At 38.1% G+C, this 22,888-nt stretch overlaps 1 protein-coding gene across 7 annotated transcripts in view; it reads right to left on the minus strand.

Annotated features, from left to right (window-relative positions):
* The window catches only part of PPP3CB (protein phosphatase 3 catalytic subunit beta), a 52,011-nt gene extending 35,790 nt beyond the window's left edge, over window positions 1-16,221 (minus strand). For all 7 annotated transcript variants that reach the window (XR_008432000.1, XR_008431999.1, XM_053948583.1 and 4 more), the window contains exons 1-4: window positions 16,042-16,221; window positions 5,219-5,419; window positions 3,046-3,170; window positions 876-987 (exon numbers count right to left, since the gene is read on the minus strand). Coding sequence is in view for 5 of the 7 variants with exons in the window: in XM_053948583.1 (XP_053804558.1) it covers window positions 876-987; window positions 3,046-3,170; window positions 5,219-5,419; window positions 16,042-16,111 (508 nt within the window). In the remaining 2 variants the exon portion in view is untranslated. The remainder of the gene's footprint in view (window positions 1-875; window positions 988-3,045; window positions 3,171-5,218; window positions 5,420-16,041) is intronic.
* Window positions 16,222-22,888: the final 6,667 nt, after the last annotated feature.

Consider the following 22,888-nt stretch of genomic DNA (forward strand, 5'->3'; position numbering starts at 1 on the left):
AATCATTAAAAAATCCATAATATATGTATTCTAGTTAAGTATTCTAGTGGATCATGGTTATAAGAATATATATCAAAATGAATGCTTAAAAAAACCCAAAACAATGAGTAGTTTAGGTGATTAAATGAGCATTAATTAAATGAGCATTTCCAAACACCTTAACAGCAAGCATGTTTCTAAGACATATTTTCTTCCAGAACTATAAACTGTTTTCACTTCTTCTGTTATCTCAAGTGTGAAGAAGCTATTTTTGTTTAAAAAAATATCATTGAATTATTTAATATTTTTATACAATTATACAGCATACTTCAGTGCAAAATACTACTAAGAAATTTGTGAATTCTCATTTACAGTGAAAAGCTAAGAACTCATTATAGATTATATCATTTTTACCTACATCAAAGAGGGTTTCACCAGGCCAAATGATCCATTTATCACAGGATCAATACTTATACAAGCCTTCAAATAGAGAGGTATATATTATATTATATCACCAAAGAGTTATCCTACTAGTATAGCTGAAATCAATCCTCCAAATGAAAAAATTATCCCACTGTAGGTACTTTTTGCTAGCTTCATAACACTGCTCAGCAAGTTACTCTGTACTCCTGACTACAGCAAAATTATCTACCCCTCCAGGACTTTAAAATCAAGATTGTTACATCAAAATTTACTCCATAATGTATATTTACAGCCAGCTCTCTTCTTGCACTCCAAGGCCACGCTGAACTGCAAGCAATTATGCAGAATACAATGGGGCCTCCAGATGTTTGCAAGGCCTTAATTAAACTAAGAGACAAATATCTCTCAAGCACAATGACAAACAGATCAGCAGGTTGGAACTAGCTAATTTTACATTCTTAGACACTACTTACATTCTTGCTTAAAGGTAAAATATTCTGTTAGGTGTCTGCATTCATGGTTGCCTCTCAAAAGAAACAATGTGTTTGGGTAAAGAATTTTCAGGACCCATAAGTACAGCACGCACTGTTGAGAAAACAGGACAACCAGTAAAATATACTAGTTTATATGAACTTTATAATTACTGAGAAATTCTGAATAAGGATGTTAACAGTTTCAAAAGGCAGGTACTGCTTAATGTGCCATTTTAAAATAGCACTACTTCCCCAAATCCAGCTCTGGCCATGAGTTATGCAATTTGCTTATTACTTTTCCTAATAACAGCCACATAGAATGCTGAAAAAAATTATATTTGCTGGATATTCAATAATAAAATAAACTCAGCAGAATTAAACTGTAGAACACTTTAATCTAGACAAATACTGTATGTGTTTCTGCCTAAAATCTGGTATAATATATGACTCTAAACACTGGCAAAGAAGAAAAGTAGACATTTATTAACAGAGACTGGAAAAAAAAGAACTGACAAAATAAGTTCCCTTAAGGTTAGATACATCATTTGGATATAATTTTTAAACTACAAATGACAGAGTAAATCATCCTTTCCCCAAACACTGGGGAAGCTGATTGCTTTTTCAGTGTACAAGCAGCAAAGTCAAAGAATTATAGTAATTTTCCATCTATCATTATTACTGCAGCATCAGCAGCAAACCCTTAAAAAGATAAGAGCTAAGAACATGCACAATTATTTCAGTTTAAAGTCTGTTACCACCCAGCAGTCCTAAATGCCCAAAATATATTTCATAAATTTCAAATCTAATTCTTGTATTTTTTTTACTGAGCAAAGAAACCTAAAAACCCCACAAGTTTTGGATTTTACTGAAGTCACCTGCAAGCTGTTATTATCATTGTTCTTAATCAATACCAGTACCCTGAAGCTATCATTACTCAAAGTTAATTTGCATAAAATCGCAGAGTACATGATAAAGGAAGAAAGAAAACAAATGGACAATCTAAAAATACAGTGCAAACATTGAGAAACACATCAAAGACTTTTATTGTGAAGTTTAGTTAAACTAATTACTGAATTTTTATCTTCTTAGTAAAAACATGGAAAACTAAACTTTGTTCAGAAGTGCAGTGGTTGAAAAGCTTTCATACCAGGTTTTGATATATTAACATATAGAGCTGATATGTAAATGCCTTTTTCCAAGAACTATTACATTATTTGTAATCATCGAGAACAGGCAAAAATTAAATTAATAAATAGAGAATAATGTCTATTGAAATTTTTCTTTAAAGATGACTTTGAGGCAATGGCTCCTGCTACATCTCCTGTCTACCATCTCTAGCAACCCCAAAATGCATTGTGCATGCCTTTCACAGCACATACCCACACATTACCAGAACTGCAACACTTTAATATAGAAACAAAAGAAATGTGCTGTAACTTGCAAGACACTATTTTAAATGGCAAGCTATTCCATTAGATTTAGTATCTATGAAGAGATCCCAAGCTGAGGCACTTCCCAGGCTGGTTACAGAAGAACACTTAACTTAAAAACCATGCTCTGGAACTAATCGATGTGAATAAGTGAATATCTTTGAAATGTAGCACACTTAAGAAACATGCTGAAAATAAAAAAAATTATTTGAATTCAAAGTAACTGAAAAATTAATGTCAGAAACACAGGTCATCCTTAGGGAATATCTGTATTTGCTCCAAGAATTTTTGTAAAGAAAAATAGTAATAATTATTAAAAAACATGTGATTATCTAAATAAAATTAGCTTCTTTTATAAAAATAAAGAGATAATAATATTAAACAGATAATAATATTACAAATAATTGAAAAGACCTTGCAGTCATGACTCACCTGTTCTCCACAAACATATAAACATATTACCAGACAAGCAGCAGTATGCATAACAATGTAACAGAATTCAACTTTTAGAAAAACAGCTAAAGAAAGAGGAGAAAAAATGAGTAAGTATGGTGATTTCAACAGGACAGTCCAAACAACTGGTCAACATCCTCCTGTAAACAGGCCTTTATCACAGGAGAAGGCACAGCAAGGAAGAATGCATTCAAATGTTAAAGCAGACCTAAAACTTCATTTGAAAATCTAAGTGAAAGTGTGCTTATAAAAAAATTAGGACAGAATAGATTAATATATTCAGTTACCTCTATACTAAAATAACCTCTGTCTACATAGTCACCGAGGAAGAGGTATCTTGTGTTAGCAGGTGATCCTCCCACTTCAAACAGCTTCATTAGATCAAAGAACTGGCCATGAATATCACCACACACTGCAAGCAAAAATTTTGTTCAAATTAATTTAAAAAAATCTAACGGAGAAGTTACCAAGTTACAGTTAACAGCCACAAAGTACTTCAATTAAGAAGGTATAAAGCAGGAAGAGAGAAATTTTTGAAGGTTCCCCCTTTGCTTTTCCTTAAGATGCTTATATTATCAGTCACTACCTGTGACTGATAATATAGCTCTGACTCCAGGAGATTGGAGGGTATTCTTCCAACACATTTAATGCACTGAGCATTGAAGTCTTGAAAGCTCAAGCTTTAGTGTTGTCCCCAACTCCTTCGGTATCTTTGCAAATTCTCCTTGGTATGTGTATTTGAAAATGCCTGCTGCTTTGCAACAATTTGCTGAGTCCATGTGAACTTGAAAAAAGCAGGGAGTGTACTTTTGTTTCTGAGTCAGACTAACATACTTTTTAATAAAATCCTATCTTCTCCTTGCTCAGTGACTTTTCTCCTTCAAATAACCATGTTCATTTCAACAGTGGATTTTTCCTGTGTTTTTAGAATGTGAGAAGGGACAAGACCAGTGGCCAGCAACAAAGGCAGAAGTGCCAAAGATAGCAGCAGATGGGAAGTCTTTAGGGAGCATACAGCAAAACCAGGTCATCTCACAACTTTAAAAAGTAATTAAAAAATGCATGGAAGAGACAACTGCTCCTATCTCCTCTTTCCCATAGGAGTTCCCAGTTCAATGGAAGTCAGGAGCTGCCTTCTCACTTCTGCATAAGGTGTCACTGGTAACAATTAACAGGAATTTGAGAGACTATGCCTTTCATTGATGCAAAGTGTTGCTGATCAACTGACAAATAGTATTTCCTGACTTCTTAGAGTTTATCAGTAAAATCTTTGGGGAAAAAAAGTTGTCCTAATTTTGGAAAGAAATACTGGATATGGCATACCACATTTTAAAGGTTGTTATTCCCTTAGAGCCGACCATTCATCATTGCAACCTACAAAATATGAGACTAAATAGAATGTGCACTCTTTTATGTCTCTTTCCTTAAGATTTCTACTCAAACACTGAAAGAACTTCCCTCCTTTTAAAATTGCCAATATACCAATTACCTGTATATACAGAAATATAAAAATGCTAAACAAACTTTAATTCTGAGTTTATCTGGAACTTCAAAGGACTCTGAGCTCAGTCAGCCACTTAGTAGTTTCCACCATTTCAATCACTCATGTTTTTAAAAATGTCAACAATAATAATGATGTATTGATGCAAAGTTTTCATTTACCCAATACTAACAAATAACAAGCTGATGCCCTGAAAGAAGCTTTCAGACAGTAATTTTATATAAGTCCATTTAGAAGAAAACACATTCAGATTAAAGAAAATGTGATTTGAACATAAAAAGCAAATCTACTTTCATTATCATGAATAACAGACATGCAACATAGCTACTTTCTATGAGTCTAGACTGTTTATAAGTAAAAGTATTAAAGGACATCAATTCCACCTTTCACCAGGTCAAATAGAAACAGAACTGTTCCAACTATGAAAACACTCAAGAAAACCCTAAAAGTCAGTTTTGTATCCCAGTGGCTCTGGCCCTAATGTCAAAGATACTAAAACAATCTTTATCAGTACTACTGCTCTCATAAGAACGTGCTTTTATGTGCAGTCACCAGTCTCACTTATAGAACAATTTAAAGGTGTCTTTTTCGCTAAGAATCCCAGTTCACAGTATCTGTTTCAAACCACAATAATGAGCTTCTCTTCACATATTTAGATTTCAGAATTATCCTGAGTTCAGGTAGATGCCTTATTCCTACTTATAATATTGAAGGAATTAGAAATTCGTATTTCAACAGCATTTAACTACTTCCTTCTTTTTTCCCAATTTTAATACCAATCCTACTAGCTTTTTCAATAGGTTTAATGCCTGCATTTGTTAAGCAAATGCAGTTGTCAGGGATAATTCAGTAGGACTAACAGAGAAATTTTGGTTCAGCAATTTGAAGACAAATTCTACTACTGAAAAAATATGGCTTTTTCAAATTTAATTATGTATGAAATTACCTAGAAATATTACCTGTAATTGGAGCTTCAACTTCTATCATAGTTTTTTCCCTCCGTAATATCGCAGCACCCTCATTGATGATTCTAAGTGCAATTTCTTCATCTACTCGACCTTCCTTTATCAAGTGGTTCTTCAGAATGTCAACCCTTGGTCTTCCATCTGTGTCAAACACTTCTTCAGATGTCAAGCGATGCGTTGGTGGAAAAGGGACAGCTAAAATTTAAAAAGAAGAAACAGTAGTCATGACACTCAATTTGAAAAATTGAGTCCATCTAGGAATGGGGATCTATCATGGAATAGCTGCTATCCCAAGTAGCAAACTTGGGATAAATAATAATAATAAAATAATAATAATAAAATAATAAAATTCCTTTTCACCAAGGAATTTTATTACATCATTAAAATCTGGACAGAATAGTGCTGTGTGTGCATTTAAAAAAAATAAACGTCTATACTATGTAAGGTTGTAGAAAATATAAAACAGAGGTAGAAGGCATAGTAATATGTACAATATCTGGAAGAGCCAAAAATGACTTTGCAAAGGGAAATAATCTCTCTCCATTAGACCACCATTCCCTGAAGGACGCATAAAGTACTGGTGATACAGGATTATCCATTTAATAACCATTCAGACTTTCAAAATTACAAATTATCCCATCATCAAAGCCTCAGGGGAAAAAACCCACCAAAAAACCTCAACCAAACAAAAAGAACCACCAAAACAAATGCAAAGCTAGCAAGAAAAGGATCCAATACTGTTCAAAAGACTAGGAATTAAAGGAGTCAGTAAGCAGTGCCTGGGCACCCAAGCAGGCTCAGCAACTGCCCAGACAGCACAATTGGTAATCTGTAGCAGTTCAGTTACTGCACAAGTGAAATATGGAAGTGAGCCATGGAAAAAGATGACACCTCAAAATTGCCACTAAGCAATGTCATGGCACTCAGGATGTTACAGGAAAGAAAACTGACCCTGTCCTCTCCTCAAGCATACTACTGTTGAAAGAATGAACTACAACAGAAGCAAAACCATTCTGTTTCTCACCATTTAAATACTGTATGTTAAAAGAGAAAAATAGGAGGAGCACATCTATTCAAAGATAAGAACTAGTAGCATGAATACACTTGTAGACAGAGTATTCATATTTATTTTCGTACTCTCTGAAGTTGAACTTTACATTCCAAAAATCAATGCTTAGATACTGAAACATTCCCTGACTTCATTTAAATTGATTTCTAGATTACTAGTAACACATTGCTACCCTTCTATTTTATGGAGTAGTAAAAATGAAACACCTGATGCACAAATCATACATATATTCACTGAAATTAAATTTTTCTAAAAATTAAACTAGAGATATGTCTACTATTCCTCTTATAAAAGTTTCTAGGTAGGAAAAAGCTGAAAAATGTGCTCCTACATATTGTAGAACAAATTCACCACTTTTCTGTGGACATAAAGTATTAATGAAAATTTTATGCCTTTCCTTCAGCCTCCTCTATCAGCAATTCAAATGCTAAAATTCCATGTAGTCCAAATGTTAATAAACTTATTTAAGATATCAAAAGACAATCACTTCTGTTCCATGCACAATTGTTTAAAAACATAAATCTGGCTCTGAGAAATTAATTCTTCCGACAAAATAAATTTATCTAATTTTTAGAAGCACTTAATTATGACCCGGCAAGCATCAGTTCTAATATTCACTGCTTTTCTGAACTTAACCTTTCCAACCTTCAGATTCTCTTAATGTAATTTTTTACATTATTTGGAAGTTTATATCAATCTGTACATGAATTAGATTTAAGCTCTTTCTTGCCCCACTTTTTTTAATACATTATTTGTGGGCCCACAACTGCCTTCAGCAATTCAAAGTTGAGCTCATCTTTTTAGGAGAGAGCAGACAACTCAAAAAGATTTCTCCTGCTTTAATTCCTTTAAAAGCAATAGAGATCTCACACATCTTCCCAAAACCAAAGTCAGTCACCTCCAAGACACAGTTTTGTAAGAACTGTGCTCCATTAATACTAGTATTATTCAGATCTACTTAGGTGAAAGATGACTCTTTTGTTCTTTTTGGAAGCTTTTTGTGGTAGATGCAGGGTGTGGCAGAGAATGTTCTGTTGAGGTGACCACCCGTTCTTCATTCTCTTAAAGTGCAAATCATTACTAACTTGCTATAACTACCAGTGGCTGCAGAATTCAAGAAGACCTTTTCCTTATGTCAGTTCAGATATTTCAGGGGTTTAAAGTCCATGGTAAATGAAATTTTCTTCTCTTAATAAAGTTCTTATATCTATCAACAAAATAAAGCTTTGAGTTTGTCTATCGAATTGTATTCTCTGGGAGGCTAAAAACCCAGCTGTTTTTACTCCAGTGTCAAGATCTGTCTCAAATTATTTGAATTAATATACTTATGAAGACTCAGATTTAAAACTCTGTATCCAGTGGTTTTGTTATCCACAATGCCCAAAACTCACAACTGTGGTATGAGAAGTAATTAAGAATCTCTGAAGTTTTATTTGCCTCTTGAAAAAATGAAGTCTTAAAAACTAGTTCCTCAGAGTTTAACAAAATCCTTTTCACATAATACATGTATTTTCCCATTGCTCTAGAAGGATTTCTTAAGAATAATTTTCAGAGAAAGCAGAATAAAATATGGCTAAAGATTTTAGCCATGATCTACATCACCCAGTAAACATAAAGTAACACTTTTTAGAAAAATTGTTTCCTTCCATTTTATACTTTAAGTTTTGTTCCAGCAAAAGTTAACACTGTATTAGAGTGCATACCTTTGAAAAATATTACAAATGTTTTAAAAAGTTTAAGGATGAGGATTTTTTAAGCATGTAGACAATTTCTGCAAACGAATGGGTTTAATTAAAGCTTTGATGAAGTAGTCATAGAATGTTATAGCCTAAGGAAAAAGAATTGCAGCATGATGTGTTCCAAGACACAAATATAATCCATGTTTCAAAGTCTTTGTGCACAACCTGTGCTCTCGGGACTGTAACAGAATGGTAATTAAGAGGAATTACCCTAAGGAAATAATATGGTGTTGGGCATTAAAGGATTCTGTTCTTCCATTCCCAGCCAAGCTAAACAACAGAAAAGTATCTAGAGATGAATCTCTAATACACGCTGCAGTATCTTATTAGTAAAAGTATAGATGTTAATAACAAGTGTAACACATCATGATTTACAACCACAGACAAGATTTTCTAAAACAAATCATTGCTTACTAGTCACAATTAATCAATTTCACTTTAAAAATACATAGAAATGATACCATTTAAATATATTGATCAAAAATGTAAACAGTAGAGCTGAGGAAAAAAACAGTGAATACCTTTTGGGACTTGTTAATGAAAATATTTTGATGGCTTTTTATTACTAATTGAATATGCATTAACAAAGACGAAAAAAATCTCCTTTTCTTTATACTGCAGTACTAATATGAGATATAGAAAGCAAAACCTCAAAACGTAATTCTACACTGACTTTCTACAAGCCTCTGGGTACATTGATACCTTACAATAAAGCATGCTGTGGAGATTCAAAGGTTAGCAGCAATCTGAAGGGATGAATTCCCATGATGTAGTAAGAAGTTCAAAGGAGAAAAACGACATTAGTGTGGCATTTTACCTGGTATAATAATCCCTGCTGAGAGGTGCAATATGGCAACTAACACAAACACTCCACTTCCAGACCCAAAGCAGATCTCACACTGCCTAGTAACTAAATACAACAGTAGCTGCTAATAAAGTTTTACATGTAGATACTGTAAATTTAAACCACACTGATACATATGCCCATTGTAATAACCTCAGTTCAATCTGCCTTGTATTAAGAGACACCCTGTTGGAACAGGCTCATGAAACAAGATGAGATCAAAGCCCCTAGACTAATGTAAGAAAAAGCATCAGGGATCAAGCACAGAAGGTACTGAACTTTCACAAGCAAAATTGTTTCTGTTCTTATGAATGTAAAACTTAAATAATTCTTTTTCTCCCACAGTGAAAGAAAATTAGCCATTTTTCCTCTCTTATCAGGAGTCCATGGCATATTTCATTAATTTAATTTTGGCTGTTAAAACCTGCTCAATATCCCAGACTGCATTTTCTGTTTCAAGGATGTTTTTGATTTCATAGATAAAGTCTGTCTCACCTCACATTACTAAGGTTACTAAACACAGACATTCTATTTGCAAAGTATTTGTTGCTTTGGTGATAGGTATACATGAAACAGTATATAATGCTTGTCTCCACCAAGTGCATCATGTAGCACTACAAGTATGGGGTTCTGTGAAAAGGAAGGCCAGCACCCTTCATTTTCACAGCAGATTTATTGCCATGATAGCAAAATGGTCTGTGGTTTTTCTGTCATTTAGTCACCTTTTGTGATCTTTTGGTTTTATAAATGCATTGCTGTCTAATCTTCTTTGTGATTCAGAAGAATCACAAAGCCTAATACCTGTTTACATCCTTCAGTTTGTCCCTGGAGTTTTCACACCTCTGCCAACAGAAGGAAAAGATGCAGCATCCATAACTGCTATGAGGACAGAATATATCCAGTTATTCTTCTGCACTGGCAGAACAGATTTGAAAAGAAATAGCATAAAGGCATCGCAGATGGTCTGTGGACCAGCAACTTTGAAAATACTAAATAAGCACAAATACACAGCCACATCTACTGGAATCAGAAAGCTACAATCAAAAGCTGACAAAAACCACAAGTTGCCCTATTCACCTCAAGAAAGAAAGCACAGATCCAGCAAAGACAATTTCTTGCAAATTACCAAAACTATCCCAAAGTTTCTTTGAACACAAGGTTCCTGCTATATTAACCAGCATCCTAAAAGCAAGAAAAAACAGCCCTGCAAAACTTGAAACCCTACAAGAGCACTGAAGGTACCATTTCTTTCATCCTCACTTATCATGTACTTGCAATCTCAAAAGTTTCATAGAATTTTAATTCTCAAATGCAACTGTGGATATATCTTGTATGCCATGGTGTGCTCGTTCATCTTTTATACTGTGTAGTTTTGCAATTAACTTGGTTGATGTTTTTGGAAGTTCCTCACAGGAAAAATACAATTATTTGTTTGAAAAGTATTTAAAGATACTCCTGTCCTTAAAATGGCCACACTGTGTTATGCCAAAAGATTACTTAGTGATTAAATGCACTTCTGGCAATGATGGCTGCATAGATCTTTCTCTCTCCATACTCTGTTTTTGAAACAGGGTGGTTTATGGATTTTCTCTAGAGTTTCATCCAGATCACCATGTTTATGGCCACTGCTAGAACTGTTTTCCACTATTTTGTCCAGATTCCAAATAGACACTTCCAAAGTTTTTCCCTCCACTGCACCTTATTGCTACTAATACCGCAATTTGAATTACATGTTACATGAAAAGGTATTTCACCTTTTCTATTTTGTTTGGTACAGCATTTCTCCTTTTCACAGGGAGACAAGAATTACAATAGCTTCCTATTCAACTTTTCCATTAAACACCATTCATAAGGTAAGAAATATCTAACTCTATCCCCTATTCAACCACCCCTTTTCCAAGTCAGAGACTTGTCATCTTTGTCATTCCACCTCGCCCAAAAGCTACTCTCCGCCTCTGAACATATGTTTAGATAAAGTAAAAAATCAGGAAGATGGAACAAAATTACATGCTGTTGTTCAAGGTGCACATATAACATAACATACAGATAATGGCATGATGGTGCAATCTCTTTTTTCTAAAGTGGTCATATAATACTCCCTGAATTCTTATCAGACCAGTTGACTGCAACTGCATTAACATTTTCAGAATGTTATATATATAGATCCTAATACTTCTTTTCCAAGTTCACTGCCTTCTGTGTTTAAGAAAGAATTGTTCTGTCCTTTGTAGAGTCTGCTCTTTCTCTTAATAGCATCTCCTACAACTTCTTTATGAGGCATTCAGCCTAACAAGAGCTTACTGAATCATCTCTGGAAGTTTGCTGTCCTGGATAAGTGTTAGTATTTGCCATTCACTCTGTTTTCTAAAGAACTTGTCAAGACACTTAAAGAGCACACATGACAGATGTCAACCTCCCTTCACCATGGGAGTTTATTGCCTATTAACATCTTTTCTCTCGGATCTAACTTTGATCCTGAAGAGAATATTTCCTCTTCTGCTTACTTTAAAGACTTCAGTGAAGAAACATGATGGATAGCTCTGCCTGGATCAACAAGCTCACTGGCTTCTTCAAAACATTCTAACAATTTCTCTTGATTTTCATCTATGAAACCTGCACCATCTCCTCTTTCACACTGTATTTCCCAGGGATATAGCTAGGCCACTCTTTCTTACAAGTCCTATGAATCTGTTTAAATTAAACTTATTCATCTACAGTTGTCCAGTTAAATCCAGATTTTTTTTTTAAATGCTGCCATGCTCCATCTCTCAGACTCAGAAGATGAGTTACGCCACAGGCTATGGAAAATAAACCCACAATTTTTTACCCAAAACCCTCAAGGAATTCCTTTAGAACCACCAGACAAATACCTTCTGATCTTGGGATACTTTTTGGGAACATTTCTTTCATTGATACATTTTGAAACCACTTACATTTCAATGAGAGAAATCTTTGATCCATTCAGCAATAAGAACTGACTCATGTGTGAAAGAGTCCTTAGTTCCTTAAACAATAAACACACATGTGAGCAGTTGCCAGATTTTTGTGCTCTGGCTTTACCTTCCCAGCCCTCAACTGCCAATTTGCCCTACTGAAATTGAAACAGGCTTCCATTTTTGGGTGGGTTTTTTTTCGGTTTTGTTGTTGTTATTTCAAGATTTATCCACTCTAAACAACCCCTGAAACAAAAAAACACCAAACACTTACTTGTCAGAATTCAGTTCCATTCCATTGTCTCTCCCCCAAAACAAAATTATTATTTTAATTTTTTTTTTTTAATATGATCCTTTAATCATCCCTCTTCACACTGCTGCTTTTTTGGATCATCTTAGAATAATTTCTGGCCAGCAGCATAAGTACCGTACAAAATTTTTAAAACAGGCTTCATGCTGCCTGTCAACTTTTAACCTTTTACCTTTTTTTACCAGACTCTGAATTATAAATTTAATTACTGCAATGATTTCTTTTTCTCCTTACATGGGCATAATTGTTTGAAATTAGATATTAGAGCCTTTATTTCAGAGCCTGCTTGCTCAAGGAGATGAGTTACATTTCTTTGGGTTTCTCTAAAGAGTTGTTTAAATAAGCTTCCATTTAATATCTAAAATGATTGCCTGCCAATCAGACTGTACTATGACTTTTATCCAAAACAAAGGAATACTGAAATCTTTCCATTTCCAGAAGAATAGACATAATGTCCAAATTTAGCATTATGTCAGCGTGACAAGGTCCCGTGGATTGCGTCCCAAGGCCCACAAGGCACAGAGTGTAATGCTGGGAGGATGGGAACTTCCAGTACAACTCTGGGGTGTAACTACCCACAAATGAGTCAGGGAAACCCTGATGCTTTGCTCTCAAAAAAAAAGGCAATGAAGGCTCATTCCTGTCATGCTCAGGACCACTCTATCAGTGCGAGCTTCCAAGCACTTCACCCCTACCAGGGAAAAGTACCTTACTACAAGGCAGTGAAACAGTTGTTTCAGGAGAAAGATACAAATTCAAAGTTTGAAAGTCACAGGCGCTGAAAGGTGAAGTGAGCTGACTGAAGTCAGTCACCTGTCAGCCAAAAAAAGGGCAAACCCAAAGAATCAGATACAGCATTTAAGTACCAAGAACAATTTGTAGAAAAAAAGATTTTGACAGAACATAACAAAGGGAACTGATTTGTTCCACAAGACAGTAAAAGACAGTAAAACACTAAGTATCCTTCAAAGATGGAAAGGATGCTTTAGAAAACAGTGAATCAGAACAACAGGTACATTTTCTCAACCCTCTTTGGGAAAAAAAAATAAAAAAAAGAGGAAAAAAAAAAGAAGGAAAAAAAAAAAAAGCAGTAACAAAAGCCTCATCACAAGATCCCTTTTGGGAACCAAATGCCAAAAGCTGACTTTAGACAGCTTTTCAGTTCCATAGCTAACCATTAATTTATAGGAAATTCTGTAAGTACAAATTACTTAGGCAATTTAACTAAGCCAGGTAAAATAAAATTTGAACTTTTTATACACTTCAAAAGCAATCAATGACCTTTGATGAGAAAATTCATACTTGGAAAGATATGCTAGACAACACAGCTAGATTGCATATTTAAAGCTATTTTTATGTTTATTTTATATATATATCTATCTGATATGACATAATACATCTGATAGCCTTTCAGATACTTCTCTACATATCTGTACTTCCCATCAACTGCTAAATATGCAAATCAAAATATGAAGGGGGTCACATCCTAATCATTATCCTACCTTGTTAGAAAAAACTAGTTACTGATGATACAGTAATTCAATAATTTCTTCTTGGGTGAGCATCTCTTGCCAATTTCTGCTTACATACATTATAAGTGGTAAAGAATTCAATTTCTCACAGCCTCTGAAATGTAATGGATTACGGTCTTTATCCCCCTCTTCCAGTGATACAGAGGAAGAAAATAAAACTTAAATAAAATCAAGATGAACAATGCAAATAACAGCAAGCTTTAGGTCCTGAATTCAAATTTTCTCCCCAAAATATATCCTATATGGAAAGCATGAAAGCTGAAATATGGACCAATGCACAGATACACCAGACAATATTACTACATTTTCTCTGTAGCTTTTCTTAAGAATCTGAGACATTATAAAAGATCTATTCATTGCATAATAGGAGAGAGTATGGTGAATGTTTCTTGGTATGCAAGAGGCAGTGCATCTGTTTGTGAAGAGGGATGTGACACAGTTGTCATATCTTAGCACGGTTTCAACAAATTGCACAGATACTCCCACTTAGGACTGACATAACCTGCAATCTTGCACTTCTGGGGTCACTGTCTAAAAAAAGTATTTCCAACTGCACTGCACCTAATGGGGGAGGAGAAACCAAACCACCCTGTCCTTCGTATCAATAACACAGACAGCCTGGCACAACTGGCCAGGCTTTCTCCAGAAGCCAGTGATTCAGCATGATGGGGTGGATAGGACAGGTCAACAGAAGGTACAGTAAAAAACCAGTATATGAACTGGTTGTAATTATGTCTGATGAAGCCACCACAGACTGGTTACCTCTACAATAAAATATTACCTACACAAATAGGTATACCTATACCTATTGCCTATACAAACTACCTATACAATAGTTCTGCATCCTAACACCCAGGTTCAAAGAAATACTGCAAACTCAGGCAGTAATTCTGCTTAGAATGAAGCAAGTCTTAACAACAATTTTAAACAACGAGATACGTAGGATACATTTAACAAGCTGAATTATTAAGTGACTGGAAATCAGCAGGTTTTCCACTGCATTTTAAAGCATCTGATCGCTTACTATTAATTCTTTCACATTGTTTGAAGAACTTAACTTCTTACCACAAACTGCAGTAAAGGTACAAAAATTCAGCAGGTCTAAACACCACACACTGAAGTAGCACTAAGGAGTACAGGTTTCCAATAGACTGGTTTTAACATTTTCTACTTTTACCCTTGTAATTTGTTTAAACAAATCAACAGGTTAAGCAATTCAAAATGAGCAACAACTTATTTCAAGTAAACCTTTCCAGTGTACTAGAAAACACACCGATGTCCAAAACATCCAATGGGATTCCAAGACTTTAACACCTGCTGAGGACAAATGCATCCTTTTCATTTCTCAAGGTCCCCTGTAACATAAAAAGTTAAACAACCAGATTTGAACCCCTTCCAACTCAGTCAGACCCTGTGTTCCTAGGAATGTCAATCTTAAAAGCAGACTGCTTGTATACACCTGTGATTTCCAACCAGACCTGCCATAACAATTGTCCACACTGACAACACCAAATACAGTGCAATACGAAAACCACTGGGTTCAAAATAAAATTGTAAACACAACCTAGGAATTCTCTGAAGCACTACCTATGCTCTACCCTTAACTATCAATTTAGGTCTAACACACATATTTCAGGATGCTCTGGTTGCAAAGGATTATTCTCCTCACAAAAACTAAAATGACACACTTCACAGGATTCAGAGAAAAGAACTATGTGATACCACTTTGGTCGCTAGACCATCCTAGTTTAGATGGATGTATCTAATATATGATTTTTCTCCTAAGAAGTATAACGTTTGACTTTTCGGCTCCCCACGAGATTACCAAGGAAGGCCACAAAGAAATAGATCAAGGTGAATTTTCTCCATCAGAACTGGAACCTGAGAACAGCAGCCAATAGAACCCTCCCATTCGTTCTTCCCCGGCGCTGTCAGGGTCTGCATTTACAGAGCTCTCCGCGCGCAGACAGCGGAAATGCCCCGCAGAGCGGGGGCGCGGGGGGAGCCGGAGCGCGGCGGTGCCCCCGGTCAGACCCGCACACGCTTCGGGCAGAGCATCCGGGCGGGACGCGCCAGGCCCGCAGGCCACGGCCACCGCAGCCCCGCCGCCCTCACAGGCCCGCCCGCGCCCAGCTCAGTCCCCCCGATCCAGCAGTGCCGGCCCCGGATACTCCCACGCCCGTGCGGGCATCCCACGCCTCCGCAAGGTGCCGAGATGCCCTCCCGTCCCCACCTGCGGGCAGGGCAGCCCAGCCCGCAGATGGAGGGCACCGCTCCCCACGGCCAGGCCGCCTCTCTGGGCCCAGGCGGGCCCCGGCACTCGGGTGGGGGGTCACGGCCCCGCCGCGCCGCGCAGCCATGTTCCCCCTGCGGGACAGCGGGACACTCACCCTTGACGGCGCGTTCGCTGGTGGCGTGGGGCGTCAGCAGCAGCACCTTGCTCCCCTCCTTGGCGGACATCGCTGGGCGCTGCCGGGCTCCGGCGGCGGCTGCTGGGCGCGGCAGCGCCTTCGTCCGCCCCTCCGCCGGCGGCTGGTGGGGCGCGGCGGGGCGGGCGGGGGCGGCTACAGGCGCCGGGCGGCGGCGGCCCGGCGGAACATGGCGGCGGGCGCGGCTCGCGGCTCCTGGCGCAGCGCGGGGACGGTCCGCCCCGGGCCCGGCATGCACCGCGCCGCCGCCCGCCGGGCACCGCGGGAGCGTGCGGAGCTCCCGGCCCCGACCGGGACCACGGCGAGTCTCCCGCCCGACCCGGGGCGACGGCGCGGGGCGGGGCGGGGAATGCGGCCCGACGCCTCCCGGCGCGCCCCGGACGGCAGGGGGAGGCGGGCGAGGCGGCCGGAATGCCCCCGCCCCAGCACGGGCGGGCGCCAGGCCGGGGCTGAGGGGGAGGTGCGGCGGATGGCCCGGCCCCCCCAGCGACCCCGCCCGGGCGAGGGCCGGCGGCCACCATGGAGAGCTCCGTGGGGCCGCCCCGGGGGCGGCACAGCTCGGGGAGCGGTGTTGTGGGGCGGCGAAGCCCTCACTTCCCACCGGGAACCAGCGCAGAGCGAGGGGCTGCGCCCGTGCCCTCAGCGGGCGCCAGCACGGCAGAAAGGGGCCCAGAGCCGCACCTGGCAGGAGAGGGAGGAGGAAAGAGAAGTTCCCCCTCAGTGAGAATCTAGGCACAGCTTGGGGCAAACTCCCAGTGACAGATAATTCAGCCAAACGTCTCTGCCTTCTCCCTGGAGCTGAACAAGAGTGGATCAAAGAGCATGGATGGCCCTGGGTACGGCGGCAGGAGCCGCCCCCTCATCCCCCAAAGCTGCGCGAGCTGACGGGGGGCAGAGTCTTCCTTCCATCGCAGCCCTTATGTTCTATACAAACCAACAGCGAAGTTCATATGCATTATTTATACCGAGCTGTGCAATCTATTCCACACAATAAACCAGGAATTTAAGAAAGAAAAGTCATTCAGAAGTACTGCTTTCCAGCGAGGTCTTGGTTCTTGCCACATTCAGGTCCAAGGGAAAAGGATGACACCTGAGATGAGGATCTGCCATGCTGAGCATCAAAAGCTCTTTGGCTTAAGCAAAAAGACATAGAAATTGACATGCTATACGAGTGCTTGGGTTAACTTGCTTTTTTTATTTTACAGCCAAGACAGTACAAGCACCAAACTTTGAATGAAACATTACATAATAACACTCTAGGAAGCAAATGAAAATTTTAAGGGAATAAGAATTATAAACCCTTGGGGTATTTATTAGTACACTTGCAAGACTCCAAAGTTTTGGAAAAACAGAATTCTAGTAACTCCATGCCCACAAGTAAAATGTGTGCATACATACAAAAAAAGAGCTGGGATACATTAGAGTATCATGGAAAAAAAATCCTGGATGACTATTTTGGATTTAATTGCTAAGCTTTCCAGCAGCAGGAATTACTACTTTATACCACATGTTCTGCAAATGTCTGTCATTGTACAATCAGTTTAAAGGGCCTGTTTTTTAAATAGGACAAAAGCTCATTTCCTTCAATAGCAAGGATGTGTATCAATTCAGTGTATACAGGGAGAGCACAGGACAGAAAGGGCAGTAAGTAAATGTCACTCCTTCTGATTTTAAAGTTAGCTTAAAGTAGATCTGCTGAAACAAGAAACAGGGGGAATGAATTCAGTCTTGTATTTAAAACCAAGAGGAGTCCAGTAATAAATGTAGTGTGAATTTTTGACAGCATGAAACAGCAGAGTGTCCCATATTATAAAGAAATTCATTTGTCCATACATTTCCAAACACACAGGGAGCCAGAAACCTCGCTGAGTGTTGTCACCAATCTCCTCTTCACCTCACCTGAAGTGCAGTTGCAAGAGAGATGCCTTACTTGAATTGTTCTCTTCTCCCAGGAGCCTGCAGCCATATTCCCTGGAGTGTGAAGTAAAAGGGGCTGATGCAGTCAGAATGCTCATTGAGGAAAAAGCACAGCATAATATTATTTTGTTATGATGCTGTGCCAGAAGGGGACATTATCAGCCTCTAGTCAGCATACCTAGCACCCTGCAGGCTGAAACACTTTCAGTTATATCCAGGCATTGCCTGAAGAACAGGCTCATATGGATGAAATCTTGCTGGGTTTGCTCCCCCAATATATCAGGTTGATATCAAAAATGGTATTATGTCTCCCTACAAATCACACATCCTAAAAACATTAAAATAATTATCTTACCATTTTCATTGATAGCAACAGCTAGAAAAATAAGTTAACTAGCACAGTTACCTTGGCATTTTATTGTCATTTTTCTGACATATTCTATATTACCTCATTAAAATGCCGAGCATGTGTGATTCTCATTAGGACAATATAAAACTCTTCATTAGGCAGAAATATGTAGTTGCCTCTCTCCCTAAGCCCTTTATTGAAGCTTTTCCATGTGATCTGCTATTGTCTAAATCTGCTATCGACTCTGGAAGGGACATTCACATGGTCCCAACTCATCTCATGGCAAAGGCAAACATGATTGATTTGATACATCTTGTGTTCAATGAATCAAACATCTTCCACCAGCACCAAAAGCAGCATTATTTTTGTAGGAACTTAGGAACACAATTACAAACAGAAATACAGCCTTCCAGGTAGAAGGCAGTGTGCCTTTATAATCCTGTGTTTCCCACAAGTGCCAATCAAATCTGAAAAGCAGAGGCATGTTTTACTTCCTGTTCAGCTTTGCCACCAAGTGGCCATTCCATTCCAAGGAATGGAATGGGAAGGAAAGGGATAGGGAAAGGGAAAGGAGAAAAGAGAAAAAGAATCTGAGAAATTCCTTATTCCGATGGGATATTCCAAACCATTACCAAGCTGCTAGCACTGGACTGCTTTCTGAAGAGCTGCTTTCACAATGAAAAAACAGTTCAGCAGGAGAAACACATAATAACCAAACCAATCCATCTTCTTCTGTACCATGGGGAATGGGACCGTTTGGGATGCAGATGATACCTGATTTCCTTCTGCTCCATCTCAAAGCAGTACCCACTGAAGCAGCATGCAAGAGCTGTTTAAACAAAAAGGTGCAATGTTAAAACCTTGACTGTTCTGACACCTCTCCTGATGGAGGACTGCAAAGTATATAGCAACTACATTTTAGTTAATCATTGCCCCAGACAAGTGCTGTTTATTGAATTTTAAGCAGAAAGAAGTCAGACATAAAAATGATTATGTGAAATTTTGTAGCCATCTCATGCAGCAGGGCAGATATCAGAACAGTATCTTCTGACTCTAACAGCGACATACCTTAAAAACTGGCACAATGTCCCAGAATCATCTAATTACCCAACAAGAACTTTTTGAAAACTAAGAAGGAAACTGATTCACAGGAGAGAGAGATATATTCCAGATCCCAAGAGAAAGATGCACAGAACAAATCTTGCAAAGATAAACCAGGTCTGAGAGGGGAAGACGTGATATGAGCAAGAGAGTAAGATGAAGACAAAACTTTTAAGAAGTTCCATTTCATTGACTCTCACTAGAGACTGTTTGAAGCTGTCCTTTCTTAAACGCCAGAAATGATACTGAGGTTGGTATAAACTGTAGGACTGCCTCAAAACAAGGCACGTATTATTTTAAATATATCTTGACATACTGCTGCACTGAATTTCAATATTGAAAGTTTTAAGAGGGCACAAGGTGTCCCTGCTGGCCCAAGTCAGCTATTTTATGACAAATCTTATTATCTTATTATTAACAGAGAGGCATTTTCAGAAAGGTTGGAAGCATTTTCTTTCTTAAGCCATTTTCTCCAGCATTACAAAGTCATTATCACTGCAATACTCCATACTAATGTCATCCAGCACAGAGAAGCTGCACTGACTTCAAAAGAGAAAAAACAAAACCAAATTATTAGATAGTGTATATATATATATATATATATATATATATATATATATATATATACTAGATAGTGCTGGTATAAAATGACAAGTTACTTCACTATTACAGTGTATCCTGTCCCACTCCTTTCCTGCACACATTTCCCTCATTGCCTGATAAACTCTGTGAACAGGCTGAGGAAGTACAGACTACATTAAAAAAGCTAGTCAAGGCCACAGGCATTACTTGCATCATACCAGAACTGTAAAAAACAGGCTAAAGCAACCTAACTCCAGAATTTTAGGTAACTTTCACATACCAAACCCTACCAGATACGTATCTGGTTTAAATTTCACACCTCTAGAGTGGTGGTATCTCAAACCCTTCCTTAGGTTCCTCAAAACATCACTTTCTCTGCTTAAAGCATTCCTTCCCCTGCCCTTATTATCTAGTTCAAACTTTCCCTTCCTTAGCCTTAAGCAATTGCTCTTTCTCCTACCACCTGAGACCAACCAATTCCCTCTCTTCATTTATCTTACTACCTCAATGATATTAATAGACTATTAATAGTCACCTCTACTCACTCTAAAAATTGAGTTCACTCTGCTTTTTGCTGCCCTCCTTTGTGTTCTCTCGTTTCCTCAGCGCCTCCACAAGCAAGAGACTTAACTGACAAAGTACTCAAGGTAAGCAGGCCTATGTATAGGATCTTGCAAAAACCCCCCAAACTTACTACTGCTCTGTAACAGGAGCTATGATAGAAAACAGTGTGAGATATGTTTTACTACTTTTTTAACTTTGTTGATCCATGAACACAATGTCCTACAGATCAGAGAAATCCCATTAATCAATTTTAAAGGAAAGTGTCGGGGCAACAAATCCACAAAAAGCAGATATGACAACTCAGTTGCTGAAGAGTTCAAGCACTCTTTTCTCACATATGCATCTGACCATTGTGTCTAAGAGGTGAAAGTGCAAGTATGCTTTCAGCTTACCTCTCTGCATCTTTGAGACCAAACACCATGAAGTACTAATAAGAATTAACTGCTACATGAGGATTGGATAGGGCTGAAGGCTTAACAAAAAATGACCTTCATAAGTGGGCAACTCTGAGATCACAAAAAATGAATGCAGAAAAGGATATCTCAAGGATATATCAAAATAATCCACATAAACGTTTAAAAGCTCTTCTACTATGTATTTTGTTCCCATAAATTCATCAACTAATAGACAACTCTGAAACCACTGGAGATGTGGACTTCCCCCCAGCCCACCATGAGATGTCATTCCATGAGAAGTCATTTCAATTTTATTTTCTCATCTATACCACAGAGCTCTTCCCATGAATTACAACCTTGTGTTCAAATCAGTAGCTTACTGATCAGTCAAGACTCCCACACACATACCTTCTTCTCTCTCTTCAGATGAGTATGGTGTCAAAAACCTGGCTTGATTCATCTGCTACATTAAATAGCTTCTTTTATGCCTCTAAGGGCAGTTATCCAAAACCAGTCTACAGCATTGAAATGGTTGTTTAATGTCAACTGAGATTTTTTTAGTCTATCTGGAGAAACTAACTGAATTTCAAAAAAAGGGAATGTATGCATTATTTCATCCTATTAGGAACAATTAATACATAGTGCCATGAACAACAGGTTATTTCTTCTTAAATGTACTTTTAAATACATACTTTAGATCTTAAACTAAAGTCAGTTTGAACCTTCACAGACATACTGTCTGTTAACATGCTCATGCTCTAAGGTGCTTTCAGTAATTTAAGACAACCTTGAATACTTTTGTTTCTTTTTTTGTAAGCAGCAAAAGTTCTATGCTTGGAGCTCCCTCAATTGACAGTCACATAATAATTAACTGATATAAATTTTGAGTAAAACCCTGGAAGGATAGCTAGCCCTAGACTGCCATCAAAATAATTTTGCCTGAGTAGGGAAGAAGTAAAAATTTAGCAATGTTTAATGATTCTAATGGTTATTACTGAAGTACAGCTTTTTGTATTCGCTTTTCTCATGTGTTCCTATTTTAAATTATTTTGATTAGTGATATATATACACACATAAAACTTCTCAAGCCTATGATTAACTGGTGAATCATCTGGGACTGGGCCAGCCAAAATTTAAGATAATCCTCTTTCAACAAATCTAATGTAAGTTAGTTTACAGACACTTGACCTTCTTATTCATGGGTATATTCAGTGTTTACTCACTCAAGAAGTAATATTAAAACAATTCTACTGATGCCAATGAGGAAGTTTGTGTTTCTTCAGCAGAACTCTTCAATTTGTATCTGTTTCCATAAATGTGCTAGTGAAAATATCAGCGCTCTCAAGTGACTCTATAGCTGGTCTTCGCATTTTTCTATTAATGAAAAAGCAATCTTAAAAACCTTTCCAAGTTACATTGCTTTGGTTTTAAAGGATAAAAAAAATTTCATTCAATGAACTAGAAGAATGATACAGATAGCAAGAGAATTAAAAAATAATTGATCTATCATGCTTTTTCTAGAACATTTTCTGAAACTTTAAAGGGAATTCCATCAGCGGTAGTAATGGTGAAGAATTAGCCTTTAAAAAGCCCACAGATACGTAACTAGACTTGAAAAGATTCTGGACTATGCACTGATAAAATGCTAGAGGCAGCAAGCACAGATAGATGAAAATACACTTTTGCTTTTTACCGGCCACAGTGCTCAACAAGAGACAGCACAGTGGTAGGAGACTCCAGAACACATCTAACTTCAGTGAGGTGTTTGTAAACCCCAAGCATGTTTTTATCTTTGTCCAAGCTTGCAGAAACACTGACTTAACCTACACTGTTTGTCCAATGTCTATCTATACATATAGCAGCAGTACATAAGTGCTTCTGCAGAGTTTCATTTACCACA

Source organism: Vidua chalybeata, chromosome 8 (assembly GCF_026979565.1).
Source record: "Vidua chalybeata isolate OUT-0048 chromosome 8, bVidCha1 merged haplotype, whole genome shotgun sequence".
NCBI lineage: Eukaryota > Metazoa > Chordata > Aves > Passeriformes > Viduidae > Vidua > Vidua chalybeata.